We start from the raw sequence: 24,274 nt of genomic DNA, 5'->3' as shown, positions 1-24,274 counted from the left end.
GCCTTTGCTCTTGCGTTACAGACTGTCCACTCAGTCGCTCTGACCCCTGCTTTCAGACTTCCCAGATAAGTTGACACTCAATTATGATTAGTCACATAGCCCCAAATGGTGATGTATGGACCCAAATTGTCCCCTTTTGAGTGTTTACAACCACTATTTGCTAGAAATTTGGCTTTCCCGACCCAATATCTCTCACAGGAGCCCTAACAGTGGTTAGAACCCCCTCTTGCTGCAATTAAACTTAATATTCAGGGTCCCAGGGGGACTACTTCATGCAATAGCCCGATGCTACACTGAACTGATCCAAATAATTGTGGGAGAATTCTGCATATGGTCCAGTCCTGTCCCCATGTGTGTCCCTCAGCTCTTTATGTAAAAGCAAAGGGAAACCAGTGTTGACTTGGAGACTGGAAAATACTCAGGTTTAAGAACTGCCTAGACTGAATCAATAACTAATTGAGAGACTAATGGTTTACTGTATAGGTATGTTGGTGAAAAAGCAATGTTATTCTTACAAGCAATCAGATAACAACTGTATTCTTGTTACATGGTACATAAACATTAGATAGGCACAGCTTCATGAGTTGTAAAGAATAAAATGAATCTGTAAATTTCCTGGATTGCCTTATTGTATAATATACTGAATTACAAATACAAACTTACTTTCCACACATTGGAGAAACTCCCTACATTTTACGATTAATTGCATTTGCGATAAAATCGTGATTTGATAAAACGCGATTTTCTAATCGCAGTGTGCGCGATTAAAACGTGCGAAAGAGAGTAGTGCATGGGGGTGTTCCTGCTGATGCCCGGCGCTTCCGTACCGCTGCACGACCACCCGGACATGAACGGGAACCTCCGGGCGAGCCGCATCCAGCTGGCCCGCCGCATCCGCGGACACAGAGCTTAAACTGCTGCTGCTCCGCTGACTATAACAACGCCGCATTCCTACACTTATAAAATGCAATTCAATGTCAAAGTAATCCAAGTATTCAGAATACGTTACTCAAATTGGTTGGGCATGTATTCTGTAACGGAATACGTTTTGAAAGTATCCTTCCCAACACTGGAAATGTAACTGACTTGGGAGCAGTAAGACACCTATAATTAAAAAAAAAAAAATCTCAAGATGGTATATTTTGCACACAGGTTATAAAAAGTGCATGCCTTGTCTTTATACTTACAATGACTTTGATTAAATTACTTTAATGCAAACTGATTTGTTGTTCTTGTTACTGTAATGAGAAGTTAAATAAAAATGTGGGAAAGAATATTGTACAGATAATATATCTAATATTGTGTTGGTCATATTTAAATCATTCATTTAGTTTTTTTGGGGGGAAAAGAGGATAAAATAAAGAAAATCGCATATTAAATCACAATCGCAATATTTGGGGGGAAAAATCGCAATTAGATTATTTTCCCAAATAGTTCAGCCCTACCATCAACTCCTCCCTAGCTCTTCTGTTGCTCCCCAGTACAGAGTAGCTTGGTTTGAGAATACCAGCTACAAAATCAGCTGCTAGACCTTTGTCCTCTCCTGGTCTGTCAAACAGCACACGCAAGCTGGGGTTCTCTCTCAGGAGTGATAAAACCTGGAGGGAAATTCAACATCATAAATGAAAGGCCATAATAATGAGTAGTTATGGTTAAATATGGCATTTTTGTAGTAATTTTACCACAGCACGGAGCAAATATGATACAGAACTGTGAGGTAAATCTTACTCCATAGTGGGACAAGCCATCAATGAGTTGATCAAGACAGCTCTGCCGTTGCACAACAGTATGGTATAGAACTGCATTTTTCACAAACACATCTCTGTTGGCCATGGTGACTACGAGTGGAAGACCTTCAACTTGATATCGCCATGAGTCACAGCAGCTGACTGCTTTCTCCAAATCGTCCTGCAAGGTTGCCTGTTGAACCTAAATATTACAGATCAAATCTTAAAATCTTATTATATCAAATGACTGCATTTAATCAACATTTACAGAAGTACTATGTAGGCTGTGCATTTCACTTACTTACACTTACACTTAGTTACTTACCTATGACAAGAAAAGTTAGAATTTTTAGTTATTAATTTGGTAATATAAAACCAAAATTATTTAGATAATGCATTCCACCAATATAAAAGTAACTGTACTGCTGTGGAATAGTAAAAAAAAAAGCAAATGCTTACTACAATAGTCCTCAGATCAGAATATTGCACATTACCTTTTTGAGGTTCTCCCTTAAATCAGGGTCACCTATATTATAAGGTGTCACATGAACTTGAAGGATGTCCCCAGACACAATGTAGTCCACTACTGGTTACACATATAGAAAAGAAGGTGATTAGATCTCATGTTAGAAATGGAATTAGAAAACAGACACTGATTATTCTGCACTTTGTGTGATTGTTGTTTTATGCACACTAAAATAATCTGAATCCGGTCACTCTGAATGCTGAGAGGGCGAGCAAAACCCAGATCATGGATGCGGTGTGGCCAACCGTATGATCCAGATCGAACCTGATTCGTTTATTTAGAATACATCAGACCCCAGTCCTGCCCGTCAGCTAGACAGGTACTACTGAGATTAGAGATACAGTACACATAAAGACCCGAACCAAAAGGGAACCGGTGGAACTTTCGATCACACGATATTCATGGACTGAACTGACTATATCCTGTGAACTATACACACACACTGAAAGGACTGAGTTATTTTACAAGAATTGTATAATTATTTATATTGTGATTGTGATTTTTACATGACTGAATGTGAAGCAATAAATTGGTAATTTGATCAACTTGTTCTTTGTCATAAGCCTACCTCTACTTTGAATCTAGGAAGATTCGAAGGAATCTTCCTAGATTCCCAAAACTTGATGTTTTTTACTCCTCTGCACTAAGCCAACTGCTAAGGCACACCAGCCTGCTGTGTGAGCCTGCATGTTTGGACCACCACTCTAATGGACAGTAGTCTGAACTGATGGCTGGCTTTGCTCTGTATCGACGCACTCTGTTCTCAATTTAATCTTCTTCCTGTTCAGAATCAGACTCAGATGAAACAGACAAAAGGGTTAACCTTTTTTTCGGGGGCTCTTGAGTTTTTTTCTTTCCTAGGTTTCTCTGCGATTACCCTCTGTTCCTTGACTAAGTTGGTGACAGAGGCCCACTGCTCAGTCCTCTCAGCTCTGGGTATACGCTTGAGGTCCTTGAATCTAGGGTCCAATGCAGTAGCAATCTTCAGATATGCAATGTTGGCATTTCCCTTGCGTATCTCCATGTCGCTTCTGAACGTAGACTTGAATTTGGTCATGTAGGCAGGGTCATCATCTGAGCTCTTCATCACCCGGGACTGACGGCAAAAAGCATGCAGCGCCACAGAGCACGAGAAATTCTTTTCTCCTCCCAAAGTTCAGTCAAATACCTGTGACAGAAAATCAACTCCACTTCAGTCAAAAATAAATTTGATCACTTACAGTATACACAAAATATTCTCTATAATTCATGCTACATTTACACTATTTCTCTCTTACATGCACTCAGACAGGATAGTGAAAAATATGATCTAAAAACATATCTGCAAGGCTCCAGTGGAGTTTCCAACTTCTGCAGTTTGTCCATTTCAGCTGTAGTTGGCATGACAATATTGGTGTTTTGTGGTGAGGACGTCCCTCAGTGGCTGGTCTGTGTTTCAAGTGCCCCACAACCTTTTTGCACTTGGCACGGATATTGTCAACCACACTGTTATTCAGAGATACCGTGACAGAACGCTGGAGACTGCATGCGAAGCAGGGGATATGTCTCGCAGCTTCGATCATATTTGTGTGGTGACTTTATTTGACACATTCCACTGCTGTGCAACATCAGTAAAGTGTCCCATGCACGTTTCAGCAAAATGTCTCTCCTCTGTTTTCATCACAGTCAGAGCATGTGAATGCAGCGCCGACTTTTCAGCAATATAATTCACTGTAACTCCGAGGTAATGTGGTAACCGAGTGATGTCCAGTAGTCCCCAGTGAGAGCAACAGCGCTCACTGGGGACACAGCGCTGTAAAGTTGTCGCTTTTGCAGTCCTCTCCTTTTATACAACTCGTGTATTCTTCGTGTGATGGTGCGTCTTGAGGGCATCTCATTTGTTGCGATTTTCAAAATGTTTCTCAGACCGAACGTTTCCACACCACTAATCGGCCTGCAGTCTATAGCTATCCACTTCGATATGGCATTTGTTAGCTTCTCTTGCCTTAGTTTATCTATACTCCTCCCTGAATCTAACGTAGTCTTCCGAAGCCTTGCTCCGCTGTCTGTTTCGTTGAATGATTTGCTGGTATCAACTGTGTGTTTTGCATTTAGGTGATATTTTAGACTGCAAGTATTCAACTGGGCCAAAGATAATTCAATCAAGGGCCGGATTTGGCCCGCGGGCCTTGAGTTTGAAGGTAGATTTTAGCCCCTGAGTGATCCTATAATTTCTTTGTCCTTTGTTGTGTAACAAAGTACTCTTCTCTTTAAGTTTAGAGGCAGATTTAAACTTAAAGGCAGATTTTAGCATTTAAACTATCTAACATTAAAGGTGGGAGGATGAAGTGTTCCAGTCAGTAACTCACAAACAGACATTCTCCCCTTACTTTCTAGCTACTGTTTCAGTTAGAGTACAGTGATCTGACACAATTTGAGGATTTGAGTTTCTTCTGACAGTTAATTCAACACAGAAAAACTCAGAAAATATTATATTTGTTATTTTGGCCAAATTATATTAATTACTTATAAACCTTGAGTCGTACAACCACTACCCAGGAAGAACATCATGAGCCTGTCTGTGCGAGACGACGTTCATCTTAAGAGATCAAAGAATGCCCGGAAACCAGGCAGGAATAGGGAAAGCCTCCGAGCGGAACAAGGAACAAGGGTACGACCAAATATACATAAACTGTAATCCACAAAGCAGTGGGCATATATAGAAATTACATATACAGACTTTTCTGATAAATAATGTTAGTCTACGTGATGGAAGGTTTTCAAAGTATTGGAAATTCCAGTAAAAATGTTGTTTAAATCTGTAAATATAGGAAAATCATTGTGAGTATTTAATCTCCATATTACTAGTAGCGTTGCAACAGGACTAGTTTTCTGTGGAGTGAGAGATTGGTGTTTGTGCTTGATGACCTCAGAGTTTAAGTTCCTGTTATGACCTCTTCCCATCATGTAAACAGTCCAACATTTAAATTCTTCAAAGTAAGATGGATTTTACCACATAGATTTATTTCACCGATCTGTTTGATGACCAGGAACATGATTCCAAAATGTATCTAGCACTGTGTGATAAAACCCACACATGCTCCTTAATTCTCTGATCTGTCAAAGATAATCAGCAAAGATATTTGTCTGATTCAGGTTTGAAGTCATTGTAATTCTGTACATTTTTTTTTTCTTCAGCGCAACTATGTGTCCAGAAAACCCAACCAGGTTCCAAACACCATTTATCACATCCACAAGGAGGTAACGTTCCGCTACCCAGCAGATCCAGAGTCCCAAGGAACACAAGTACGACCAAATATACACAAACTGTAATCCACAAAGCAGTGGGCATATATAGAATATATGGCCACTATACACATATACAGATATTTCTGATAATTAATGTTGGTATACGTGATGAAAGATTTCAAAGTATTGGAAATTCCAGTAAAAATGTTGTTTAAATCTGTAAATATTGGAAAATCCTTGTGAGTATTTCATTTCCGTATTACTAGTAACTTTACAACGAGCTAGTTTTTCATGTGGTGAGAGATTGGTCTTTATGCCTGATGACCTCAGAGTTTAAGTTCCTGTTATGACCTCTTCCCCTCAGGACCTGTTCAAGAAGGTCCGCCGTATCCTTAACGAGCTGACGCCTGAGAAGTTCAACCATCTGATGAAGCAGGTGACGAACTTGACCATCGACACGGAGGAGCGGCTCAAAGGAGTCGTGGACCAGGTGTTTGAGAAAGCCATCAATGAACCCAGCTTATCGGTGGCCTACGGGAAGATGTGCAGCTGCCTCGCCACGGTAAGCAGGTCACTTAGTTGAGCAGAGAAGTGTGTCAACTTTGGAACGAGAGAGCAACACAATTCAGTACAGTGTGATGTTGAGGTCTTATTGTTTTGATGCCTCTAGAGTCTACACCAGACGACACACTGTTTATTTGGGAGTTTGAAAATCAGTCATAAATAATCCTTTAAAACACAATTTATTAAACGTGCATATCCTTAATTATAGACTCTATTAACAAGAGTTCTAGAGAAACGATTACATTTTCTGTGTGCCATCATTCGATAAGATAAATATATTAGTCATTAAAATCAAAATAATCCAGATGCGAAAATGTTAATTTGTCGATATATAAAAACAAATGTTAAACCTGCAGAAAACTCCTGTTTTTTCAGGGTTAGTTTATTACTTTTTTATTTTAATGCTTATGTTCTCTACTGAATTCAATCCACTTACTGTTCATGTGCAGCTCAAAGTTCCCAAGACTGGCCAACCAGGATGCACAGTGAGCTTTATCAAGCTGCTGCTAGGCCGTTGCAAGAAGGAGTTTGAGAATGACAAGTCGGATGATGTGGTTATTAGGATGAAGCAGAAGAAGCTGGACTCTGCTGCATCGGTAAGTGTGACACCGGATCGTTACCGAAAAGTTTTTTTTTTATTTCTGTTTCAACTCTGTTCAAGAGGTTTGTTGTCTTGTTCCCATTAGAAGGATCGTCACCGACTTCTGCTAGAGCTGCAGGAACTCAAGGACATTATCCGGCGGCGTTCCATGGGCAACATCAAGTTCATCGGCGATCTCTTTAAGCTCAAGATGCTAACGGCGTCCGCCATGAATGACTGCGTGGACAAGCTGCTGAATAACCACGACGAAGAGTCTTTAGAGTGTTTGTGCAGCCTGCTCAGCACCATCGGCAAGGACTTTGACTTAGTGGTGGCCAAGGTGAGCTGGTGGCAGTAAACTTTACATAAATCTTAAATTTATTTTATTACGGTCTTAGAAAGGTCTGAAGGGCTAAAGATTGAAAAGGCTACAGATTGAAAGCTTTGAATATAATCTACAAGATAATATGTGGCTGGTTTCCCTTTCAAAATTAAATAGTAAGCGAAATGCGTTGTTTGGAGGGATGAAGATGTGATGTGAACTTTTGTCGGGAGTGTTTTTGACAGTGCAGCCGAAGATCAGCCGAAGATCACTTGACAATTGGTCAACTCTGTAGAATAACAATATCTGTAACCTGCTGTCGGGTAGATTGAATGGAGACATGCTGAACGTGACTTCATGTCTCAAATTAACCATCTCTCTCCCTCTGTGTCTCACCAGCGTCAGATGGATCAGTATTTTAACCAGATGGAAAACATCGTCAGAGAGGGGAAGACGTGCACTCGTATACGGGTCATGTTGCAGGATATAATAGACCTGAGATTGGTGAGTTGGTCTTCACGATTTTTCTTTCATTTGCACAATTGTAAAGAGTCCAACATTCAAACTCTTCAAAGTAAGATGGATTTTACCACAGAGATTTATTTACCGATCTGTCTGATGACCAGGAATATATTACCAAAGTGTATCTAGCACTTTGTGATAAAACCCACACATGCTCCTCAATTCTCTGATCTGTCAAAGATAATCAGCAGAGATATCTGTCTGATTCAGGTTTGAAGTCATTGTGATTCTGTGAAAAAAAAAAAATTTTCAGCACAACTGGGTGTCCAGAAAACCCAGCCAGCTTCCAAACACCATTGATCACATCCACACAGAGGCAAAGATTGAAGATCAGGAGGAGCCAAGAAAAGTACAGAAGCAACTGTTCTCCAAGGAAACCAAGAGACAGCCAGGTCAGGCCTGCAGTCTAAATCCTCTTTAAGAGTTAGAATCACATCGACACAGCTATAGTGACTCAAGAAGCCAGTCTGTAGACCTCCTGTCCCTATAGCCTTTCTGCTGCTGTGCCCAACAGCAGACAGGAAGCCCCCTCACTCCCTATGATCTGCTAGCTGAGCTATAATATTTCATCTTGTAACGCAGCATGCCACAGACACAGTCAGAAATGTCACTCTGTCTGCCACTTTCATAGTTGTTTGACTCCACTGTATTTCCTGTTAACTAATCTTAAACCTGTATTTCCCTGTTTTGTGTTTCTTTGTTTTTGGTGTGACTGTGTCTCCACAGATCCACGCGAGCAAAGAGATCAGCGTGTACAGAGAGAGGAGCCGGGGGACACTGTGCCCATGACAAAGAACAGCAGGACCACCGACCCACACAAGATCCCAGTTCCCAAGTTCTCCAAGGTGAGACGAGCTGTCCGAGGCTTCGACACAGATCTTACCATTCTACCTTTTCTTACCTTCTACTGTGAGGGTTGTACAAATGCACTGCATACAGGAAACGTGAAGCTGCTATTTACTTTCTGTCCTTCATAGTTGATTTGCTCATATTTCTACATTGGAATCACAAAAACAATGACAAACAATTACCATGTGGTAACTGGTCGTATTCCATGGAAACCTAAATCGTTGTCAGACGTGACCTCCGGGTAAAATCTGGAGAATTGGCTACAGACTTCAAACATTTAAATTACTTGAGCTGAAATTTTGATTAATGATAGTTTGATCTGAGAGTTTTTAAATGTTAATTTGAGTTAAAGCTGGAACCTAAGGCAGAGTAAGGACTCGGTCAAACATCGCCAGTTTTGTAACTAAGATAAAGTGGTGAGTTTGTTCTTCATGTTGTGAAAAGTTCATATTGAACATTTAATGAAACAGATCTAAATGTTTTCCCCCAGGAGGTAACGTTCCGTCTCCCAGCCGATCCAGAGTCCCAAGGAACACAGGTACGACCAAATATACACAACCTGTACTCCACAAAGCAGTGGGCATATATAGAAATTACATATACAGATATTTCTGATAATTAATGTTGGTTTATGTGATGGAAGATTTTCAAAGTATTGGAAATTCCAGTAAAAATGTTGTTTAAATCTGTAAATATAGGAAAATCATCGTGAGTATTTAATTTCCGTATTACTAGTAGCTTTACAACAGGACTAGTTTTTAATGTGGGGAGAGATTGGGCTTTATGCCTGATGACCTCAGAGTTTAAGTTCCTGTTATGACCTCTTCCCATCAGGACCTGTTCAAGAAGGTCCGCAGAATCCTGAACGAGCTGACGCCTGAGAAGTTCAACCATCTGATGAAGCAGGTGACGAACTTGACCATCGACACGGAGGAGCGGCTCAAAGGAGTCGTGGACCAGGTGTTTGAGAAAGCCATCAATGAACCCATACTATCGGTGGCCTACGGGAAGATGTGCAGCTGCCTCGCCACGGTAAGCAGGTCACTTAGTTGAGCAGAGAAGTGTGTCAACTTTGGAACGAGAGAGCAACACAATTTAGTACAGTGTGATGTTGAGGTTTTATTGTTTGAAAATAAGTCACAAATAATCCTTTAAAACACAATTTATTAAACGTGTATTTCCATAATTATAGACTCTATTAACAAGAGTTCTAGAGAAACGATTACATTTTGTGTTTGCCATCATTTGATAACATAACCTTAAATATATATTAGTCATTAAAATCAAAATAATCCAGTTGCGAAAAAATGTTAATTTGTCGATATATAAAACCAAATGTTAAACCTGCAGAAAACCTGTTTTTTTCAGGGTTAGTTCATTACTTATTTTATTTTAATGCTTATGTTCTCTACTGAATTCTATCCACTTACTGTTCATGTGCAGCTCAAAGTTCCCATCACTAGCCAACCAGGATGCACAGTGAGCTTTATCAAGCTGCTGATAGGCCGTTGCAAGAAGAACTTTGAGAATGACAAGTCGGATGATGTGGTAATTAGGATGAAGCAGAAGAAGCTGGACTCTGCTGCATCGGTAAGTGTGACACCGGATCTTTACCTAAACGTTTCTTAGTTTCTGTTTCAACTCTGTTCAAGAGGTTTGTTGTCTTCGTCCCATTAGAAGGATTGTCACCGACTTCTGCTAGAGCTGCAGGAACTCAAGGACATTATCCGGCGGCGATCCATGGGCAACATCAAGTTCGTCAGCGAACTCTTTAAGCTCAAGATGCTTACGGCGCCAGACATGCTTGACTGCGTGGATAAGCTGCTGAATAACCACGACATAGAGTCTTTAGAGTGTCTGTGCAGCCTGCTCAGCACCATCGGCAAGGACTTTGACTTAGAGGAGGCCAAGGTGAGCTGGTGGCAGTAAACTTTACATAAATTTTAAATTTATTTTATTACGGTCTTAGAAAGGTCTGAAGGGCTACAGATTGAAAAGGCTACAGATTTAAAGCTTCAAATATAATCTAAAAGATAATGTGCGCCCTGTTTCCCTTTCCCAAATTAAATATTAAGAGAAATGCGTTGTTTGGAGGGATGAAGACGTGTTTTTTGTCAGCAGTGTTTTTGACAGTGCAGCCAAAGATCAGTTCATGTCTCTGATTTCATCTTACCAAGATTTATTCTTCTGCATGTGTCAAATAAGTGATTTAAGAGGTGATTCTGATATACAAGGACATAGTTTCCAAGACAGAAAAGAGAAAAGTTCCATTCCGGTGTGATTCAATCCCACAGCAGATGCTTATGAGGAACTTAATATGGTAACGGGAATATCCCATCAGTGTCCCCACTCGGCTCTGCCTCACTCGATGACTCCAAGCTGGACTCAGTAGGAGTCCTCAGATATTTGGAGAGACATGAATGATCCGGTGGCATTTCTCTCTCTCTCTCTCTCTCTTTCTATCTCTCTCTCTCTGCTGCACTGTGATGTGTGATTTGATCCTCATCTTATATAAGTCACCCTGCAAACAACACCTTCTCATCACGGAAACTTAGATAAACTCCAAACTTCCCAATTTGCTTCCTACTGAAATATATTTCTGCTACATTTTTACGTTTCCTATATTCTTCTGTGAATTAAATCTGACAGAATGAGCTAATGAATCGCCCAACTTGTCCTTCAAAGGAGTTTCATCCTGTTTAATGTGGTAATTTCCTCAGCACGGAACCTTTATTGGTGGACAGTTACAGTGAATTGCACCTGTTCGTTTCTGGCTATTACGGTTTTCATGCTGCTGTTGATGAAATGATCTGGTTTAATCTCGGGCGGTCAGGACTGTTCCAAGTGATAAACTGGACAATTGGTCAACTCTGTAGAATAACAATATCTGCAACCTGCTGTCTGGTAGATTGAATGGAGACATGCTGAACGTGAACTTCATGTCTCAAATTAACCATCTCTCTCCCTCTGTGTCTCCCCAGCCTTGGATGGATCAGTATTTTAACCTGATGGAAAATATCGTCAGAGAAGGGAGGACGTGCACTCGTATACGGGTCATGTTGCAGGATATAATAGACCTGAGATTGGTGAGTGGGTCTTCGCGATTTTTCTTTCATTTGCACAATTGTAAAGAGTCCAACATTCAAACTCTTCAAAGTAAGATGGATTTTACCACAGAGATTTATTTACCGATCTGTCTGATGACCAGGAACATGATGCCAAAATGTATCCAGCACTATGTGATAAAACCCACACATGCTCCTTAATTCTCTGATCTGTCAAAGAAAAAGAGCAAAGAAATCTGTCTGATTCAGGTTTTAAGTCAATGTGTTTTTTTTTTCTTCAGCACAACTGGGTGTCCGGAAAACCCAGCCAGGTTCCAAACACCATTGATATCAGCCACACAAAGGCAAATATTGAAGATCAGGAGGAGCCAAGAAAAGTACAGAAGCAACTTTTCTCCAAGGAAACCAAGAGACAGCCAGGTCAGGCCTGCAGTCTAAATCCTCTTTAAGAGTTAGAATCAATTCGACACAGCTATAGTGACTCAAAAAGCCAGTCTGTAGACCTCCTGTCCCTATAGCCTTTCTGCTGTTGTGCCCAACAGCAGACAGGAAGCCCCCTCACTCCCTATGATCTGCTAGCTGAGCTATAATATTTCATCTTGTAACGCACAGTTGTTTGACTCCACTGTATTTCCTGTTAACTAATGTTCAACCTGTATTTCCCTGTTTTTTGTGTCTTTGTTTTTGGTGTGAGTGTGTCTCCACAGATCCAAGTGAGAAAAGAGATCAGTGCGTACAGAGAGAGGAGCCGGGGGACACTGTGCCCATGACAAAGAACAGCAGGACCACCGACCCACACGAGATCCCAGTTCCCAAGTTCACCAAGGTGAGACGAGCTGTCCGAGGCTTCGACACAGATCTAACCATTCTACCTTTTCTTACCTTCTACTGTGAGGGTTGTACAAATGCACTGCATACAGGACACGTGAAGCTGCTATTTACTTTCTGTCCTTCATAGTTGATTTGCTCATATTTCTACATTGGAATCACAAAAACAATGACAAACAATTACTATGTGGTAACTGGTCGTATTCCATGGAAACCTAAATCGTTGTCAGACGTGACCTCCGGGTAAAATCTGGAGAATTGGCTACAGACTTCAAACATTTAAATTACTTGAGCTGAAATTTTGATTAATGATAGTTTGATCTGAGAGTTTTTAAATGTTAATTTGAATTAGAGCTGGAACCTAAGGCAGAGTCAGGACTCGGTCAAACATCGTCATTTTTGTAATTAAGATAAAGTGGTGAGTTTGTTCTTCATGTTGTGACAAGGTCGTACTGAACATTTAATGAAGCAGATTTAAATGTTTTTACATTTTAGTCTCAGACTTCCTCGTCCGTGGTTTCTGTTCTCTGGCTGGAAAACCGTACATAGGGTTAGGATTAGATAACTCGGGTCCCATAAGTGTTTATGATTAATCTTGGAATTGTCTCAACCGGGCTGTTTGTACAAACTCCCCCTGCTCTGATCTGCATTACTGTAGTTTACATGTTCGACAGTGCAAAGGTGGCACAAGGATCCATGAGGTACTGCAGAATAGAAGGAAAACAGACTTTGTGGGATCTCTACCTGCTGGATGCACTCTGACATGTGTGACAGTGTAGAACAGGGAGCACACTTGTTCACTAAGCCGATGGGACACTTCATGTTTACAAAATACAACGTATGGCATAGATGCCGACAGTAATGTGGCAGGGACTTGTCCTTGATTAACATTGGGCATTGCAGAATTCAGACTGTGCTTTGGAAAGAAGCTTAGCGCTTCCTCTGCTGGACATTTTGAGAACATAGAAGAGTGGAAAACCAACTGTAGATTTCAGTCTAAACCTTCAGACTTTTCCTTTCAGATGTTCTACTATTGTCATCTGTAGTTTTTATTGCTGGAAATGTGACAAGTGAACATAATCGCTTCTCTTTCTGCAGCCTCAAGTGGACGAGAAGATCCAGCTTGGCCCCCAGCCTCAAGTCGCATTGGTGAAGGCTAGCAGTGAAGGAGCCAAGGCCAGTGACTCAGGTGAGGTCACACCACATGACTTTTATAGCTGTCGGATCACTGTGCAGGTCACACTATATGACCTGCTGATCAGGAGTCTTGTAACTGTTTGGAGTTCAAACTACAACCCTTAACGATGGAAGGGTGTCACACACCAGAAATCTGGGGGTCTGATAGTCTTTCATATCTATTACATTTGAAGAGAATTTCCATCATTATTTTCTTAAAAAGGTTTTAAATTGAACTTAATGAAACCCTGATATGAAACAGTAACTTAAAGCATATCCTGTATACAGAGTAAGGTGAGGCATCTTCCTCTTAATGACTGGACCTTGACTCTGATCACCCACAATCGTTATTTTTGACTCTCTCTTTTAACGTTTCATCTCTGCGGTTCTCAACTGCTTCTCAGCCTTGCAGTCCAGTCCCTCACCTCAACCCTCCACCACTCCGCAACAAAACCAAGACAGCGACGCCAGGAGAACTCTGGAAAGGTATGAGATGATTTGAAGGATCCTGTTGGTGTTAGGTTTCTCTGAAACATGAGGGGAGCGTCTCTGGGATTCTGATATTTATCATGAATATCCTTTTAGTCTCCTACTAAAGGATATTTATAACTCTGATTAACTATAATCCATTGACTTAAAAATAAATCAGCTTTGTTATTAGGGTTTTGTTTTGCTTCTGTTTAGGTCAGTGATAATAATTTGTAGGAGGTTGAAAAGCTTTATATTCAGAGTCTCTCATTTACAATGACATCCTTCTTGACACTTTGTTTATTCATCCCCCACCAGTCGTAGCAGTACGCGCAGAAAGCGCGGAAAGCGCGGAAAGCGCTGCGACAAGCCGCTGATCTATGCGCCGTCCCAGCCTGATCCGTTAACCAGGGAAAGCAGTTCACAGGAGCTGCTTCAGAGTCCAACCCCGGAGGAGCACTCAGTAAAGCACGTACGTCCTCTGAAGCCCAACAGTCTCCCTAAATTCAATCAAGCTCAACCAAATTACACACTCATAGAAATCAGTCTGGTTATTTTCTAAATCTCCACTTTATTTCATTATCAAATTTTCTCCACGGGTTCCACGGGCAACGAAGAAGTGTAAAGTTTCTGGTGATAAGAGCTAATGACAGTGTCGGTAAACAATCATGTGATTTCTGCATCGGAGTTAATTTGTCACTTCCTGCCTCTGCCTGCTGCACCAGGCTGAATAATGCAGAGGATTTGTTATCGATGCGTCTGTGCAGAGAACACCGGCAGGGTTTTGCATGTGGGAAAGCCGTACTCAGATCCTGTCTGAAAAGGGCTTCATGATTACTGCTCTTTAGTGTCATCACTTCTGAGCTGGTTCTCGTGACTTTGACAGACGCTGTGTTTTCACTCCTCCTCCTCCTCTGTTCTCTATTTCTCAGGAGAAGCTGGATGAATCTCTGGTTTTCTCATCTCCCTTCCTGATGGAGTTAATGACGGCTGTGTGCGAGGCAGCAGCGAAAGGTAAGCTCTCCACCAGCCGGAGCAGAGACTCCTCTGCTCTGCTCAAATGGCACCGCTGATTACGATATTTACTGTCTGCCGAGCGAATGAATTAACTCTGCCTCCTGCTTCACTGTGCAGATAACACCAAGTGTCGAGTGGACACGGCAATCATTCAGAAGAGTTTGCCTGTTTTACTGAAGTACCTCAACTCAGACACTGAGCAACAGCTGCATGCGCTTCAACAACTTAAGGCGCTTATCATCACCCTCGATCATCCTCCAAGTAAGTTCTGCATCTGAGTTCACTCCAAATGAAAGTCACACATGATCCTTTTTCTTAGTTTCTTAAGAATAAACTGTGTAACTAGTTCTCCGTTGTGATCAAACCAGTGTAACAGTCTCAAGAATCTCACTACAAGGTCCATTAAGGAGCTTTTCTGGGGCCTTGCTTCCTGTCACATGATTCTCATCAGCAGCTGAACTACGCCTTGTTATATGGAATTATAGATTTTCATATTTTTTAAGCACTTTAACGACATTTGGAACAATTGGATAAAACTTTGAATCTCAAATTTGTTCTCCACTGACATTAACTTGATTTGTTCATTTGAGGAACATCACTCCGACTCCAAATCAATTTTGCAAAACACATTGCCGTCTACAGTAATTTCTAATCCATACATTTTTTGTTTGTTATCTAGATACAAATCAAATTAATTGAATTGATAATATTAGGAATTGGTCTCACCTCACAGAAAAATGTGATTTATTTCCGTTTCGTCAAAGCTGAATCGTTGACTGACATGTATTTGTTCTTCAGACCTCCTCCGGATTTTCTTTGATTGTTTTTACGACGGGGACGTCATCTCCAAGGACGCCTTCTACAAGTTTGGGACAAGCAAAGACCAGGCCGAGCAGCTGGGTAAAGACGTGGCCCTAAAGTCCGTCACCGCCTTTTTCACCTGGCTGCGGGAGGCGGAGCAGGAGTCGGCGGATATTTGACGAGGGGAGACCCCCGGGGAACATGGCGTAACTTCTGAAACAAGCTGCCATTTCAAGTTTGATTGTAACAGTGGAAGCAATAATATTAAGATAAATGATAATATTTTTGTTTTGAATTTCCACCTACTTCTTTAATTTATTTACAATAAAACGGATTTAAAAATACTCGACAGTTGTGTTGTGTTGGAAGTTGCCGTAGCATCGTCATAAGACCTGTCTGATCAGACCAGGGGTAGCAGCTGAGTGATGAGCTGCCGTCGCCTCAGGATCAACGACACAGGTTCCACTTGTTTGGTCTGTTATTCGTCGAAGCCCTTACAATCAAATAGCACCGTGGCGTTGAAAGTGTCTCAGCAGCTTGTCGTCTCATATATTTCTTCCTTGTACCATCTTTTGAATGTGTGTATCTAGATTGTGTGTTTATGAAACTATGACCTCTTTGAGTGATGTCAGGCATAATGTGGTCACGTGACCACCAGATTGCAAAAAAACACACCCACTGTCAACATGGATACAAGGAGACGTATTGGTTAATTGATGATTACATTTATTGGCAATTATTTAGATAATGTCCAAGCAATAATCCTTGGATTAGACCCAAAACCCTGAAATATTCACTTTACAATTAAATACGACAGAAAAGTGCCAAAAGGCTGAAATATGCAAATTCTTTATACAAGATACATTTATTGTCCCACACAAATGCACGACATGCAAGGGGGGAAATTTGTTTTCTGCTTTGACCCATCTGGTGTTCACAGGAGGAGACACAGAGCAGTGGACAGCCATGCACGGCGTCCCGGGGAGCAGGTTTTAGGGGAGTAAGGTCAGAGGCACTAAGACAGTGGGGTGGGTTAGGCACTTTGACAGTGTGGAACAGATCCAGGTGTTCTCCAGGTGTTGTCCGTCCAGGTATGTTGTTTTTGTTGTCACTCCGTGGATTCGAACCAGAGACCCCCGTTGGATTTTCTGCCCACAGTCCAACTTTCTGTCACTAGTCCAACGCCTCTCCTATCATTACATCATCACTGTTGCTTTTCCTCAGTGAAAGTTAAATGCTCATGTTTCAGGATATGAGTTCTCTGTTCAGTGTTTGTGTGTGTGTGTGTGTGTGTTCTTAAGAGTTTTTTTGTTTTTTTTTAAACAAGTGACTTATGTTTACAGATACAAAACGGGTGTCTACCACTTCTGATCAGAAGAAGTTGTTTTGTTGTGTCATCATTAGACAGGGGTTAACAGATGTTTGTTCCACTTTATTTCCCATGTTGCATGAATCACATCTGACTGCATCCACAGTTATTATTGTACCTAACTATACTTCATGTATTTGTAATATAATCATCATATGATAACATTGTTAACTAATGATCCGTATTAATCATGGTCAAGAGAAGATATTTGTCCTTTTTAGACGTCCTAATACTGGACTTTACTTAAATTGTAGACATGGTATAGTCAGAACAATGCTGCCACCTATTGGTGATAAATGTGCTGTACTGAATGTGTTCTAGTAAAGCTGTAACTTGACACCACTTTACTGGTACACGCTTTCCACACCAGATGGCGCAATACTAAAATAATTGGAAATACTGAATTATATGACACCACACACACACAGACAGACAAACAGACATTGGTGATGTACGGAGGTGAGAGTCTTCTGAGGGTGTGAAGGAACTACTTAAGAAACGCCCAAACTAATTTATTTTTAATTAACTTGTTTTACTATATAAATCTTGCTCACATTTTACAGGCGTGTAAAAGCACTAAGATGACAATCAACAACAAACTTCTTTGAATAACCGCTTTAATAACCACTCGAACTTTAAACATTAAACTCACACCAGCGGATCTATAACTACTAAAATAACGTCCCCTGATAACTGACAATTATTTGAGATATCATCAATTATTATCTGGTATACACTACCGTTCAAAGGTTCGGGGTCACTTAGAAATGTCCTTGTTTTTCAAAGAAAAGCACAGTTTTTTCAATGAAGATAACATTTAAGTAATCAGAAATACACTCTATACATTCTTAATGTGGTAAATGACTATTCTAGGTGGAAACAACTGGTTTTTAATGAAATATCTACATAGGTGTATAGAGGCCCATTTCCAGCAAGTATCACTCCAGTGTTCTAATGGTACATTGTGTTTGCTAATCGCCTTAGAAGACTAATGGATGATTAGAAAACCTTTGAAAACCCTTGTGCAATTATGTTACCACCAGTGTTGTGCATGAACGAACGCAAAATAACGCGCTCATTGAACACGTTCACTTTTATGAGAACAGTGAACTGAACGCAACTAAATGCCAAATAATGAATTTGAACGGTGAACACGTTCATATTGTAGTGTCCTCGTTGTCTAACAGGAAATCTATCTTTATGTGTAACTTTATTAAAGTCCAGCAAACACGACACACTTCTTGTTCGTAACTCCGACACTCCTATCATCCACCACTGTATTCTTCACTCCCCTTCCTCATTCCCCCTTGATACGCCAACTCATCAGCCAATGAGAGCCTGGCATCCCACAACACCCTATAGCCATTGGCCTAGAACTATCACGTGCCCCACCCCTACCTGTTCACTGACCCTCTGGACATTTCAATACTTTCTCCTCAGGAGAGACGCTGTCTAAATCGAATGCTTTCACCATGTCGTTGCTCAGTGCCCGTAAAATGTCCGCGATTTAGCCTAACCGAAACCAACTAGCTCGACTTCGCACTACGTTACCCATCACTCATTGCACACATACACAGACCAAACAAGCAACGTATTCCAAGTGTTTTCTTCTCTGGCCAGTGTCTCGGCTCCGAACCACACAACTTGGTAGAAGGAAGCTTCATGGATCAGAGATCTGTTGAGCCGTATAGTGAATGAGTCTGGAATCTTCTCTCAAAAAATATCCTCCCCCCCCCCATTGGGTTATTCTCTAACAATAGGTTTCATCCAGTATCTAAAAGCCAAAATATAAAAGTAACTTTTAAGTAAGGCTGTCAAATATATGTAGTAAATTAGAAAATATTTTCTCTGAAGTGTTTATCAAAAGCAGCAGAAAATGACACCAACACACACACGATGATTTGTCCATCGTCTTTGTCCGCTTAGTTCCGTGGGGGAGCCATCAGCTGATGTGGTGTAGTCGGTAAAGGGGTCGATCTCCAGAAAAAGTGACCTGGGTTCGAATCCCACTCCCTCCCATTTTCAAGCTGGCAATATGTTAAACTCTTCATGTTGGCAGGACTTCTATTAAAACATCTTACACTATGTTAATTTAAATTAATTAAATATAAAAACAGGGGGAAAAAATTAATTAAAAAAAACAAAAAAAAAAAAACTGCGCACGCAATTCCTGCGCAATGGACTTCTGCGCAGAATGTGCGCAATGGGCTTCTGCGCAGGATCTGCGCGCGCATTTTTTTTTTCTTTTTTTTTTCCCCCCTATTTCTTTTAATTTGAAAAAATGTATATTTCATTTAATTAAATTTCATTTTATATTTAAATTTTTTATATTAATTTCATCATCATTTATTCTCTGCGCTGGTTCAGGGGTAAATGATGCTGGTCTTCACAGGTGACTGACCTACGCAAGCCTGTAGCCGCCACCCCACAGGAGATAATGTGCCTGCGTGTGTGGTCGCGGCGCTTCCTGGTTCTTCCTGCACTATGCTGCCGGTGCGAACAGCCCGAGTATTTAATATGGGCGAGGAAAGGACGCCGACCGCTTTTCGCAGCGCTTCTACCTCCAGTGAGTCCCCGGGGTTAGAGGATGATGGTGTGAAGTTAATGTATTGTTTTTCATTGCATGTGTCACGTCCATGAGAGATCAGTCTCCTCTGTCGCCTGTACCAGGAGCCGGCTGGTTACCGCCTGTACGGTAACCAGCCGTCCGGACCGCTCCGTGAATAAGGAGGAGGAGATGTTTCTTTACTTGGAATGCGGCCGCTTAATTTCTCGGATATACAGCAGGAGCAAGACTCGCATCACCTCTAGGTGGCCCGTCACTTCTCCTTATAAACACACTTTCAGCGTATTTTCCCACAAAACCCTGGTGCACTACGTCACACACTACAAACTTTCCTTAAAGGGGCAGGCCATACATGCAACACAACAGCTCTCGGTCTCATATACAGATGGCAGAAGAAAGCAGAGACGCAGACTCAGCAACTACATCCGAGATCCGATGCACCTTATTATTATCTGAGGGATTTTTACACACTATGATAAAGATTCCGACAGTAAAAGCAAGGGGTAGTGATGGATAAGGTTTTCTTTAACAAGTTAAGTCTTTCATTCTCAGCTTCCACCTTAAAACTATGAAATGAGCTGAACTATGAACTAGTTCAGAATTTAAATGGTGAACTATGAACGTGAACTATTCATGTTAACTTGTTTGAACTGAACTTTGAACTAGTTCATGAGAGGTGTGAACTTGCACAACACTGGTTAGCACAGCTGAAAACTGTTTAGCTGGTGAGAGAAGCTATAAAACTGGTCTTCCTTTGAGCTAGTTGAGTATCTGGAGCATCACATTTGTGGCTTCCATTATACACACCATTATACAGAAAAAGAGAACTTACATGTGAAAGTCGCCAGTCTATTCTTACATCATGTTACATACATCATATGACCTACATGATGTTACATACCTCAATCTCCACAACCATCTATAATACACACCCACCTTATCAGGTGGTTTATTTAACCAGAGAGACATTTCCCATCAACCCCTCTGGCTCGCACTGCTGCTGCAGTATTGCTACCTGTTGCTTCAGTCCCTCCACCACCCCAGCATCCACCTGTAGGCTCCAACAGGGGTTTACAAGTATTTGCTCATCACTCCCATCATTCCTGTGTAATCATATGGGGGAGTGATTAAGTTGGAGCCTAGACGCCAAACACTAAATCTGTTGTAATAAATATATTACATGATCGAACGTGAGTTGTCTGACAGAACCATTGGTTAATGTATCACAGTGAAGCCAATCTGTTTCCTCCTCATTTCTGCCGTTTAACTTCTCCTTTTTTCAACCACATTTTGTGACATTAATGAGAAACAGGAAAGAACTAGGACTGCGCTCTTTCCAAATCTGTTTGAAATGTTTCCTATCGGATGAATAAAGAAAAGCTTATCATGAACACAAGATCATTGCACAAGGAGCAATTACAACATGGGCTAATGAAAGAGAGAGAGGATATTGAGTTTTTATAATGGCTTTAAAAAGGCTAAGGAAAAGAAATTGGCCATCAACAGCGGGCCCATTTATCACCCACTTCCACGTCTGATTGTGAGTGGACCAAAAGATGGGGACCACACTGATGCGTAGCCTCAGAGTTGCTACTGTGGATGACACAGTTGCTCTGTGTTGTTGATACAAGGCCACTCTCAGGGCTGTGATTCATTCCCAGTTCTGACGTCAAAATGGCTATCTGGGTTTATTCTGCTGTGAAAAAGGGAACACACTCCCATAACGTCATGTTTATGCCTGCAGCTGCACCTGGAGCCTCTCTCCTGCTCCTCTTTTATTGCCCTCTTCCTTCTTTTATTGTTCGCCTCCATTCGCCATTCTCCTTATCTCACTTATATTCTGTTCTTTGCCTTCGCCATCCCTCGCTCCGGCTGCAGACTTATCTCTGCTTCTGGGACAGACAGGCTCCTGCGATCACAATCCTCCCCTATCTCTGCAGCACAGCCTTGCTGCTTTTGCATGAGGTTGGGTGCATAAACGCTGCTGCTGAAACTGACACGAGACACACATGCAAATTAACCTGCAGGTTTTTCTCTGAGCTCCGTCTTGTTGCATAATATTTAAAAAACAAAATCGTCTTAGAGCTTGGAATACAGAAATATGAGTGAGTGGGGAACATTAAGTACACGCTGTCGATAAAACTGTGAACCATGTTTGTAAGCTCACAAATCGTCTCAGAATCCTTCTGCTGCACAGGTCGTAAAAAGTTGGCAAAGCTGAAAGTGCTGCTGGTACAGCTTCCTAAAAGTGAATGGCTGCAGCGCCTCCTCCATGTTAACAAATGGGACATGGACCAAACAAAAAAATATCAAAGTACCTGGTTAATACATTTATCTTAAAGATGGTTTCTGTATTGTAGGTAATTTTTATAATGCTGTTTGTTTTAACTGTTCATGTTTCTGATACGTTTAGTTTTAATTCAATATTTTGATGCTGTTCAATAACGTAGCTCCTCTCCATGATCACGACCATTCAGACTCTGGCTCCAAATTATTTTAAATTTGCAAGATGGCGGCATCTGTATCCGGGATATTTAGGCTTAATATTTGTAGAACGAGAGGAAGTGGAGAGGTGTCATTCGTCTTTATTCTTCAGTCTAGGGTTCTAAATACCATCTACACCGAAAATAATACCTCAGAGTCAGGCAAGATGGATTTTTGCTTGTGAGAAACCCAGCTACTGCATAAGGTTATTGAGAATTGCATGAATGAAGGTTGCATCCATCCATCCATTTATTTATTCATACTATTCATAGCAAATTTTTTCCAGCTCTTCCTGGAGGATTCCCAGGTATGTCCAGGTCTGATATGAAGTCCTCCCATTGAGTTCTATAGTCAACCTGGTACACCTCCAATGGAAGCTGCCCTGGAGTTTGACCTAGTAGCAGCAGAACGTTTGACCTAGTTGTTGCAAATTAGAAATATGTCGTCAAAGTTAATTGTTTAACCTTAAGGGGACATGGCGTAAAACAAACCAATATTCATGGCAATCCATCCAGAAGTTTGCGCTCATGGTGGCGCTGGAAGAAAGGTCTAATGATCCCAAAAGGATTTGTCCTCTGTGAAACATGCACGTCGGCAGAAACTTTCATCGCAATCCATCAAATCATTCTGGAGGTTTTTCAGCCTCGACCAACAGAGCTCATGCTGCTACTGAAAAACTTTTTCCTCGAGTCAATCAACAAGATGAAACTCCTTTCAGCTCTCACTTCAGGCTTTGTTCTCACACCTGAATTAGTTTTTTATGAAAAACTGAAAAGAACAGCAGTGGTAACATGGAGTGACCTTATCCTCTCCATCCTCCATTTCTCATGCGCAGAACCCAACTCTCTGCTCTGCTTCTTTGCTTGTGATGAATATGTAAACATGTTGGTGGGAGAAACACTGAGATCAGTGAGAGCAGCGCTCGGCTGTAATTGCTATGCTGAACATGCAGGGTGACTCGATGATTCGCTCTCCAGCTCGGCTGCACTCGGCTGCTTTTCTTTTCTCTTTGGATCCTTCCCACTGAAGCAGACTGGGTTTGTTTTGTTGGACTGACATTGTGAAAATGAATTTCACTTTCTTATCAGTCTGTAAAAACGCTGCATAAAAAGGAAGGTTTTAATTTAATGTTAAATAAGATTTAGTCCAATCTTTGGTTGGTTATGTAATTCACCTTTCGGCTACGTTTTGGAGGCAGACACTGCTCACTGCAGTCGAGTTAAAAACACACCTCAGTGGTGTTACAGCTTCCAGGGGCATTGTGAGTTTACTGGGGCATAATTATGTGACCATATAGAGCTAACTTGATTTTATCTGTATTTTTTGGGATGAAAATGTTCTTCATGCTGACAAGCTGATATCCTGATTTAAAATCTCCAGTTTGATAAATTTTAAAATGAGAAGTCGCTGTCAATTCCTGACCAAATTTCAGATTATATTTTTAATGAACTGAGCCAAAGCTTTGAGGAGCCTGATGTCCCGGTGGAACCAAAACAAACAACACTATTTCCTGTCTCTAAGACAACAGCACACACACGACATTACATGAAACAAGAGCATTCTGCATTTTCAAGATTGACAGACGTTGTTTACATCTTGGAAAATAAATCTTGTTTGCCTCCTTGTGAAGAGCTAAATGTCGTCTTGCTTATTTCACAATCGCCACTTTATTTCTACCATAGTTTAGCTCTTTGAATGATGTTCGATCAACTGTGACAACTCTTAAATGTACCATAATTTCAACTTATTTCATAGTTTCTTTCAATCTAATTTTTTTTTTTATTTAACTGATTTTAAACCAGCCTGATTATTAATCGACCATGCCAATATTGATAAAACAAAACTTACACTTGATCTGCATTTGATGATTTAATCTACTGGTACTGTTGTCATTCACAAACTCTGCAGGTGTGTGGTTTGTGTTTGTTTCGTCTCTTTTTCAGGGAATCTTGCATCCTTGCATTGGATTTACATCATTTAGTTTCTTGTTTTTTGTGTCTTCAATTATTTGGAATCTGTATAATTTTGTGTCGGTCTGTTTGGGATTGTTTTCGTCATTCCGCAGTTGATGTGTGTGTTATCTTTTTTTGGGTTGTTTTCATTTCTGTGGTTGTTTGTCCCTTTTTATGAACACTTTTCTGACTTTTCTGCATCATTTTGTCTCATTGTCTCTTTTGGTCTT

General features: G+C 40.9%; 1 protein-coding gene across 1 annotated transcript; it reads left to right on the top strand.

Moving 5' to 3' along the window:
* The first annotated feature begins 4,801 nt into the window (after nt 1–4,801).
* On the top strand, nt 4,802–15,864 carry LOC133970982 (eukaryotic translation initiation factor 4 gamma 3-like). Its single transcript, XM_062408149.1, has 21 exons — nt 4,802–4,903; nt 5,431–5,538; nt 5,846–6,043; nt 6,495–6,647; nt 6,735–6,965; nt 7,347–7,418; nt 7,723–7,861; nt 8,196–8,314; nt 8,809–8,856; nt 9,153–9,350; nt 9,762–9,914; nt 9,999–10,229; nt 11,300–11,404; nt 11,665–11,803; nt 12,091–12,209; nt 13,310–13,400; nt 13,792–13,873; nt 14,174–14,327; nt 14,788–14,890; nt 15,008–15,133; nt 15,671–15,864. The coding sequence occupies exons 1-21, from the start codon at nt 4,802–4,804 to the stop codon at nt 15,850–15,852; spliced, it is 2,853 nt and encodes a 950-aa protein (XP_062264133.1). The 3' UTR covers nt 15,853–15,864.
* Nucleotides 15,865–24,274: the final 8,410 nt, after the last annotated feature.

Source organism: Platichthys flesus, chromosome 16, assembly GCF_949316205.1.
Source record: "Platichthys flesus chromosome 16, fPlaFle2.1, whole genome shotgun sequence".
Taxonomy (NCBI): domain Eukaryota; kingdom Metazoa; phylum Chordata; class Actinopteri; order Pleuronectiformes; family Pleuronectidae; genus Platichthys; species Platichthys flesus.
Note: the sequence above shows the minus strand (reverse complement) of the source record. Positions and strands in the feature narration are given on the sequence as shown.

Bases quoted from the DNA above. Each gene is read 5' to 3' on its own strand.
- LOC133970982 (XM_062408149.1), top strand. From the start codon at position 4,802: ATGAGCCTGTCTGTGCGAGACGACGTTCATCTTAAGAGATCAAAGAAT. The intron at 6,044-6,494 runs GTAAGCAGGTCA...GTTCATGTGCAG, and splicing joins TGTGCAGCTGCCTCGCCACG to CTCAAAGTTCCCAAGACTGG. The intron at 14,328-14,787 runs GTACGTCCTCTG...TCTATTTCTCAG, and splicing joins AGGAGCACTCAGTAAAGCAC to GAGAAGCTGGATGAATCTCT.